We start from the raw sequence: 9,247 nt of genomic DNA, 5'->3' as shown, positions 1-9,247 counted from the left end.
CGCCTAGCTTGACCGCTGATTCCGATCGCGTCATAACACAAGCCACACGTCGTCCCTTCCGATCGCTTCTCGAAACAAATTCTAAATAGCCTCATTGGCCGGCCGGCCTGATAATCTCGACGCGTAGGGAGCACTGCGTCGTTTCGGTCAGAGATAAGTGCGCCAACAATAAAAAAAGCATGTACGAACAAGAAAGCAATACGCCAACACGTAGGCCACCAAACGCGGAGAGTACAGCCCATGAAAATTGGAGCATCCATCAGTATGAAACGGGGGAAGGTTAGCATCTTGGCTTTGTCTTTAGCTATGCAAGTGGATCGATTACATGTTTAATTAGAGCGACTTGACGCAAGACTAATTGTTTTAACTGTGCACAGTTGATCCAATCATGCAACTAAGCTAGCTAGCGCTATAAGGCTGAGGGGGTAGCATCATTCAGCCTACACAGCTTTCCCATCCATACGCACAAAATTAACTAACCGAGCATCTGAGCTAGCAACAAGCGCAGCCATGGAGGTGGCTCTGGTGAGTGCGGCGACGGGCGCCTTGAAGCCCGTGCTTGGGAAGCTGGCCACCCTTTTGGGTGACGAGTACAAGCGTTTCAAGGGTGTGCACCGTGAGATCAAATCGCTTAGTAGCGAGCTCGCTGCCATGGAAGCGTTTCTTTTGAAGATCTCAGAGGAGGAGGATCCTGATATTCAGGATAAGGTGTGGATGAATGAGATCCGGGAGCTCTCCTATGACATGGAGGACTCCATCGATGACTTCATGCAAAGTGTTGACGACGGAGATACAAAGCCAGATGGATTTTTGGAGAAGATGAAGAACTCGTTGGGGAAGTTGGGGAAGATGAAGGCTCGTCGTCGCATCGGCAATGAGATCCATGATCTGAAGAAACAGATCATTGAGGTGGCCGAGAGGAATGAAAGGTACAAGCAGGCCCGTGAGGCCTTCTCCAAGGCCAAGAATACAACCATTGATTCTAGAGCTCTTGCTATCTTTAAGCATGCCTCTGAGCTTGTCGGAATTGATGAACCAAAGGCCGAGGTAATTAAATTGTTGACTAAAGGTGCATCAACACAAGAGAAAATGAAGCTGGTCTCTATCGTAGGATCTGGTGGGATGGGCAAGACAACTCTTGCAAACCAAGTGTATCAAGACCTAAAAGGAGAATTCGAATATCGGGCCTTCTTATCTGTGTCGAGAAATCCAGATATGATGAATATCATGAGAACTATTTTTAGTGAAGTTAGTGGCCAACGGTATGCCGACACCGAAGCAGGGAGTTTACAACAGCTCATCTCCAAGATCAACGATTTCCTGGTAGATAAAAGGTACAATTTCTATTTGTACTTCTGATTCTCCTGTATATTGTTAATAAAGTTATTTAGATATTTCACATAAAACAATCTTGTATTTCTTAGTATAATAAAAATATATCCACGTAGTTTTTTGTCCATTTTTTTCAATAATTAGTACAAAACGTAATCATCAAATGTTTGTGTCAAGTTCATGTTGATGCCAAGTAAATAAAAATAGAGAGAGTGTACCAAAAACCTCAACATAACCTTAGAGCAACTATACTAGAGGGCTTATAGCAAATATAACATGACTAACATCTAATGGCCAATCTATAGTCTGCTTCTCATTAGCATGTTATATCTATTGTATGTGTACTATGAGTAAGGATAATAATGGAGCCAATTGATGGCTAAATCTCGTTACCATGTCATCTATCGTTAGTCTAATAACCCATCATGTCAAAAAAAAGTCTAATAACCCATACTACCCCATTAATATCTAGCGTACCTCACTCTTAGAGTTTCTTGAATCTCGTGGCTATGAATTTGTAGCCCGCTTCTCATCCAACTTAACACAAATATGATGTGACAATTCCTGTAGCTTATTAACATCATTTTATTATACTAGCTCAAATAGCCATGCTCGCAGGGAGTAGATCAAGTAGCTAACCTAGACCAATTGTAACACTAACACCACTCTTACATTTTATAATGTGGGAAATCTTAATTTTACTGCCTATGTTAAGTATCAACTTTTTAGGCTTCCATGGTATCCTAAGCCATTTTTGGAGTACCTCACCTCATGACTAGTTTTGGGCGGGCCATGCCATGCACTCACCTTCTTTTTCTTCCACCTTCTTCTAAGCTCACTTCAATTTTCAGACATTCCCTATCCTCCATGCATTCATATTGAATTATTTTTTAATAAAGGGTGAATTTTATTGACTCAAAATGAAGCACCAAGCTAATGCAAACACAATGAATACACACCCGACCTCTGCATAGTTAGGATACATACAGCCAACATCAACGTACTGACACAAAAATACACTAGCAAATAGCAAAGTATATAAGACCAAAGCTATGCGTAGGCGAGGAAATAAAAAAGAAAAACGTCCCAAAACGATCAGATCCGCAATCGGCAAACGATCAGATCCATATTGATGTGTTCTCCTTCCTCTTCTATCTCGCCCCCTCCACTAAACACTTACAATGCTAGACCAGTTGTTATGAGATCATCAATGCCCCGACTGCTGTCTCGACCTGGTGCAATCGTGTGCATCACCGACAACATAGTCGTTCAAACAGAAAAAAAACAGTTTGGACTTACGTGGTTTCATAAATCTTTAGAGGGAATTCAAGAAAAAAAAACAGTAGTTTATAGTAGAAATGAACTTTCCATACAACAATATGTAGCTTCTCTTGATTTTAAATCACTAGATGTTTGTCGTCACCACGTCATCAAAATCCCTTCTATACTAGTTAAGTACTTACATTCATCATAATGTTTGGCTCAATCTCTTCCTGAGCCACCTTTGCACTTTTCCGTGTTAATGACTCTTGTTTAAGCTAATTAGCTTGTACCGATATGCACACAATATTAAGGCTGCAAACACATGCAAGTTTAACACTTGTGCAAACTTTGTTACGTAGGAGTATTTTTATGCTGCCAATGCGAATATGTTTATAGTTTTATGTACTTGTCTATCTTGTTGTACATTCTTTCTATCATTACCACACTGATATCCACCATGTATCCTCGTGCAGGTATTTCATTGTTGTTGATGATATATGGGATGTGGGTACATGGCATGTTATTAATCTTGCATTTCCCGTCACTAGTGCTGGTAGTATCATAATCACCACTACCCGTATAAATGATGTTGCTGAATCATGCCGTTCAACACCGTTCAGTGGAGATATTTATTGCATAAGGCCTCTTGACATGGTGCACTCTAGCAAATTATTTTACACAAGATTATTCAACTCTGAAGAAAATTGCCCCTCATACCTTAAAATAGTTTCTGAGCATATTTTGAAAAAATGTGCTAGGTTGCCTTTGGCAATAATTGCCATATCTGGTTTGCTGGCTAATACTGAAAGGTCAGAGGGTCAATGGAAACAAGTTGAAGGTTCGATTGGTCGAGCACATGAAAGAAATCCCAATCTTGAAGGAATGATGAAGATATTGTCACTTAGTTACTTTGATCTGCCTGCTCATCTGAAATCTTGTCTCTTATGTTTGAGTATATTCCCTGAAGATTCAATTATTAAGAAGAAAGTTTTGATAAATAAGTGGATTGCTGAAAGATTGATTCATACAGAAGGAGGATATAGTACAACATATGAGTTTGGGAAAAGGTGTTTTAATGAGCTAATCAATAGGAGTTTGATCCAACCCGTGGAGGCAGGCAAATACGATAGTGTCAAGAGCTGTCGACTTCATGACACAATTCTTGATTTTATCATATTAAAATCCACTGAAGAAAACTTTGTTACTTTGGTAGGTGTTCCTAGTTTAACTATTGGGACAAAAAGAAAAGTTCGCCGGCTCTCCCTGCAAGCCCGCAAACAAGAAGAACTAATAGTACCAACAGGCTTGGTATTGTCACATGTCCGATCACTTGATGTGTTTGGGGAATCTGTGAAAATTCCTTCTATGGATAAGTTCAGGCATTTGCGTTTTCTGGACTTTAAAGATTGCAAACAGCTGGAGAACGATCATCTTGAAAATATAGGAAAGTTGTTTCAGCTGAGGTACCTTAACCTCGGAGGGGCGGACAATGTAAGCAAGCTCCCAGAACAACTCGGAAGCCTATGGTGCTTGGAGATACTGGATGTAAGTCGCACCTCAATTTGTGAATTACCACCATCTATTGTCAATCTCAAGAGATTGGTGCACCTATTAATCACGACCGAAGCTATACTTCCTTGTGGAATTTCCAAGCTGCAAACACTGGAGAAATTGAGCCTTGTCAGTGTCTATAGCCAGTCATTTAATGTCCTGCGAGAATTTGAGAAGCTGCAGAGTCTGAAGGTATTGACCCTTGATTTGGAGGATTATTATAATTCTACTGACCGAGTGAACGCTGAAAATGAGTCCAAGCAAACTATCATTGCCGCTTCCCTTAAAAACCTAGGGAACCTCTTATCTCTAACTGTTTTGAATGGCCCTGAATTTGTAAGGGAGTCTTTGTGCCCTATACCACTTAGCCTCCAGAAGCTGAAAGTCGTGCGTTCGAGTATTCCCCATGTTCCAAATTGGATGGGCTCCCTTGTGAACCTCCAGGACATATGCCTTGAATTGGTCAGAACTGAGCAGAAAGATTTCTATATCCTTGGAGGCTTACCTATTCTGCGTTGTCTAATTCTGCGCATTCGTGCAAGTGAAAGTATGAATATTCAATTAACAGAAGAGCCTCGAGTTACAAGGGTCATAGTATGTGGTGAAGTTGGATTCCCGTGCTTGAAGAAATTTGTGTATGATAGTCGGTATGCTGGGATGAATTTCACGTTTGCGGCTGGAGCCATGCCCATGGTAGATTACCTCTGGATAACATTTGACGCTGCAAAAACTGAGTCTCTCGGTACTAGTGGTGATTTTAATCTTGGAATTGAAAATCTCCCTAGCCTCGTTAATATCAGATGTGATGTATGGGGGCAGCGTAGCAGAAGAACTGACGCTGAGGCTGCCATTGGGGAAGCAGGCAAGGCACATCCCAAGCATCCAAGTCTAACCTTTGGTTAGAGATCTAATAACGTTGACCCGTTGCTGGAATCGAGGTACTAACTTTGCCTTCCATGAAATACTACATACTTCCATTCACAAGACTTAAATAACTCTTTCATTGCTACATATATATATGATCTGGGTGTCTGCCTTTTCAGCTCAAGGCACAATTCCGAGTAAGCTGCAATCCTGTAAAGCAAGCCATGCATGACGGTCTTTCCTAAAAATATAAAATTAGGCTGTAATTTCAGAGGTTCATCACTGCATTTCCGAGATCGAGCGGTTCATCTTTTTCTGCCATGGAGGAGTCTACTGCTCCTTGCAGGTGCTTCTTCAAATCCGTATCTTTATTTCGGTTGTCGTATGTGTATACTCCCAGCAGCATCCCTATACCTAGAGATAGTAGCACATATGTGAGGTGCCTACGGTTTTTTAATCTAATGCACGCTGTTCGCTTTATGGGCCTTGGTTTGGGGATAATGTGAGAAATACGTATAAGAGACTTAAAAAAAAAGATGTATGAGAGACAGGTAAAACCGTGCTGTATGTGTACAGATTTGTTTGTTCGTGAATTAATTGCATGCATTTTCTGGAAGATTCTTTGGTACATGCTGAAGCTCGAAACGGACCCCCCGTCCCATAATATAAGGCGTCCCATAATATAAGGCATTTTTGCAAGCTAAGTTAGCTTGCAAAAACGTCCTATATTATAGGACGGAGTAGTAGTATTTTGTCCTGTACAGTTCAGGATTGATACTTCATTTTTTTAGCCTCCTTTACCCCTTCTTGGCTCATTATCACTGTTAAAATTTGATGGACTCACAGACGCGGTGCTGGCGAAGGGAGATAAAGAGGAAGCTGTTGATGGTGAAGACACGCGTGGGGGGAGAACCAGAAGACCAAGGCCCACAACAGGTGGCCCAAACACAACTGAATTTCACTCTGCATGCATATTTGGCCAGTCTTAACTTGATAATTATTATGGTACAGAGCCGAGCAGAAGATGCCATAGATCCTGTCGAGTCGCCGGAGAACCCCAAGAACCCCAAGAGAAATGAAAGTTGTACACACATGAAAACATGCATAACTAAATTGTGAGCCGTGACCACACCATACTGATTAACTTTAGTGGATCCTCCTCCGAATTGCAGGAGAAACTGGAGAAGAAGGCTGATTAGGCGAACAAGATGCAGAACCAGGTCGCGACGTTCCACTTCCAGAAGATGCAGACGAACGCTGAGGAGACCCCCCGTCTCCCCCTGTCCCCCACGTCCCTCTCCTAGGCGACACGGGGGAACCCTAGCCGCCCCTGCCGCCAGCCTTCCTCCACCCTTCCCTCCCTCTCGCCGCAGCCGAGAGCCACCGCTGGGCAAAGCCCAGGCAGTGCCGGCGGTGGCGGGGCTTCTCCCCTGGCGCGACTTCCCTTCTTCCTCGCGGCGGCTTAGTCACTCCCCGTGGGATTGGTGGCGCGGCGCTTCGAAGCTCAGGCGGCGGCTCGATTTGCGGCAGGTTGGAGGGCCTAGACAGCGGCGCCGGCCTAGGGTTCTTGACCCCAGATTGGATCTGGGTGGTGCTCGGGCCTTGCCGTGGTTGCCTGCTGCCTGTCAGGCATGGTGGCGGCGAGTCTCGCGGCCTCTGGGCATCATGGAGGTGCCGGCGGCGGCGTGTGCTCAACCTTGTGGTGGCGGCGGCCGTGCACGGGAGTTGGATTCCTTCAAACAGATCTGGGTGAAAACTTGCTTTCGGCTACTGGCAAGGCCGGCGGTGGCGGCGCTATCTGCATCGTTCCCTTCTTGAAGGCATCGCCGTGGAGAAGTTCAAGATCATTCTCTGCTACCTCCGGTGAAAACCCTAGATCAGATGATCGGATGACGGCGGCGCTCTGGTGCCGTTCCCCCCTTAGGGGCGTCATTCTTGGAGGTACACACGTGATCGAGGGACCAGAGGACGGATACTTTGGTGGAGCGGTGCGTTATTTCACTGATTGATGGCGGCGGGTCTCGGCGGCATGACACCGTGGTGACTCGGCGTCCGATGTGCGAAGATGGACTCGCGCAGGAGGGTGACGCGGTCTGGCGTCGTGGTGGCGTTGACGGCAGTTAGACCGGGCAAGGTAGATGCAGCAGTACAGCTCTGAAGATGGATTGGTGGCAGGTGGCTGCGGCGGCCTCATACCCGGCATGCGTCCTGGTTGAGGAGTGCGCCGAACCGGTGTGTGACCCATACCCGGCAGGGGTCCTGGTTGAGAAGTGCGTCGGACCGGTGGGTGACCCATACCCGGCAGGGGTCCTGGATGGGACTTCAGGTCTTAAATGTTAGGTTTGGCTGCGAGGTTTGTTTGGTATTAGACCCAGACTATCAGCATCCCCTTATCAATAGGATAGGAGTAGCGACAAATGTTGCCTAGATGGTGGCTTTAGTCTCATTATTGTATTACTTTGTAAGGTCTATGTGAACAATTAATAAAATGGCTGCATGCATCGTCCAGATGCAGAAGCCGGAGGTCTTCTTCTTTTTCTAAAAAAGACGAACGCTGAGGAGCAGAGGACTGCCGTGCAGGCAAGGCGGCATGAGGCATGAGGTACCGGAAGACCGCGGCCAAGCACTGGTCCAAAGGCGGTGTGGTGGGAGAACACCTAGAACCATGACGGTTGTCGAGGAGAAGCTCCGAACACGAGAGGTCTCACTTTGAATCTGAACCTTGCCTTCCTGGCCGGCCCTTTATGAGTTGCAAAATCAGATTCAGAGTGTGTCAGGACTTAGGAGTCAGGATATGGTCATGCTCACCTCTCGTATGACAAATCACAAAAGGGTTCATGGTAATTGGGTAAAATGTGAAAATTGTACACACACACATGAGAACAAGCATATACCACTTGTGAAAATGCTAATTAACTTTTTGTATTGATCAACGTACGTCTGAATTGCAGGAGAAACTGGAGAAAAAGGCGCGGAAGAAGACCCGGCGGAACCAGGTCGTGACGATCCAGAACAAGGAGGCAGAGGAGAGGAGATCTGCCGCCGAGACGACCTCGCCCAGGCGCAGGTCCACACTCCAAAGGGACCAGGCCCGTGGAGAAAAATGCTCTGCTGCTTCAACTAGTAGCTCGCAGAAGATGTGATCTTCAATGTCCCAAAGAGAAACCAGATGTGCACTTGCTTTACTATTCGTTTGGAACATCGATCACAAGCTTCGATCGTGGATGCATTATATCCAGTAGACAGAATTCACCTTGTTTTACATTTTTTTAGAGTAATTACCCCTTTAAATTACCCCGTTTTGTCTGTGACTCCTTCCTTCTTAATGTGAAAACAGAGCACCTGCTGTGCTCGCCAAAAACAAGAACATGAAAGAACAAACATGGGAGGGTGGACATGGACTCGATTATTCAGACTAACTAAACACGACACACCTCCTGACCTGATACACGAGCTGACACCAATTAACGGATACAAGCTGTGCTCTGCGGTGCAGCCATGCTAACATGGATTTTCGATCTCATACTCCCACATCTGAAATCAAATCAAAAAGACACGGTAGCATGCATCTGAACGACGGTCGATGGTCGGCTCAATGTACGTACACCGCAAGCACGCTGCATGGACGTGTGGTTGCGCTCCAGCTCCGGTGTGCCCATCGATGAAACACTGGAAAGAAGCCTGGCTAACGCGTCATACTAGAGAGAAGTCACAACTCTGCGATCTCCATTTCCAAGCACGTGGGATGGATCTTTCTGTACCAGTGAGAGACTGAAACAGTTCCTAGCCGGCGGCCAAAGACACAAACACAGGCATGAACTGCTCGGTCAGGGGAGAAAACAGTGTAGCGGTACAGCATGAGAGGAGCACAGACATGTTTCATGAGAGGATTTTTTTTTTTGAAACTATGATGATTTTTATAGCAAATTCAGAAAATATACACCCTAATGCATAAAAATCCAAATTATCACCCCGTCGGCCTAAGGTTGGCCGAAGAGGGACTTTTCGGCCAACCATTGGACAAAAAGGACATTTCGGCCAACCGTTGGCCAAAGAGTCCCTCTTCGGCCAATGGTAGGCCTAAAAGTGGTCTTCCGCCCCTGTTTTAGAAAATTCATATCAATTAGGATTTTTAGTATTTTAATTTGATTCTTTTTGCATTAGATTAGAAATTTTATGAAGTTTCTGTAGATATCAAGTTTGACTAGATTTGAAAGTTTGAATTTGAATTTTCATG

General features: G+C 44.9%; 1 protein-coding gene across 1 annotated transcript; it reads left to right on the top strand.

Moving 5' to 3' along the window:
- Nucleotides 1–510: 510 nt before the first annotated feature.
- On the top strand, nucleotides 511–8,382 carry LOC119321949 (disease resistance protein RGA5-like). The gene is made up of 5 exons (XM_037595460.1): nucleotides 511–1,334; nucleotides 3,069–4,839; nucleotides 5,190–5,222; nucleotides 5,270–5,356; nucleotides 8,284–8,382. The coding sequence occupies exons 1-5, from the start codon at nucleotides 511–513 to the stop codon at nucleotides 8,380–8,382; spliced, it is 2,814 nt and encodes a 937-aa protein (XP_037451357.1).
- The last annotated feature ends 865 nt before the right edge of the window (nucleotides 8,383–9,247 follow it).

The sequence above is a fragment of the Triticum dicoccoides genome, chromosome 6B (assembly GCF_002162155.2).
Source record: "Triticum dicoccoides isolate Atlit2015 ecotype Zavitan chromosome 6B, WEW_v2.0, whole genome shotgun sequence".
In the NCBI taxonomy this organism is placed as follows: Eukaryota; Viridiplantae; Streptophyta; class Magnoliopsida; order Poales; family Poaceae; genus Triticum; species Triticum dicoccoides.
This window is presented reverse-complemented; position numbering and strand designations above follow the sequence as displayed.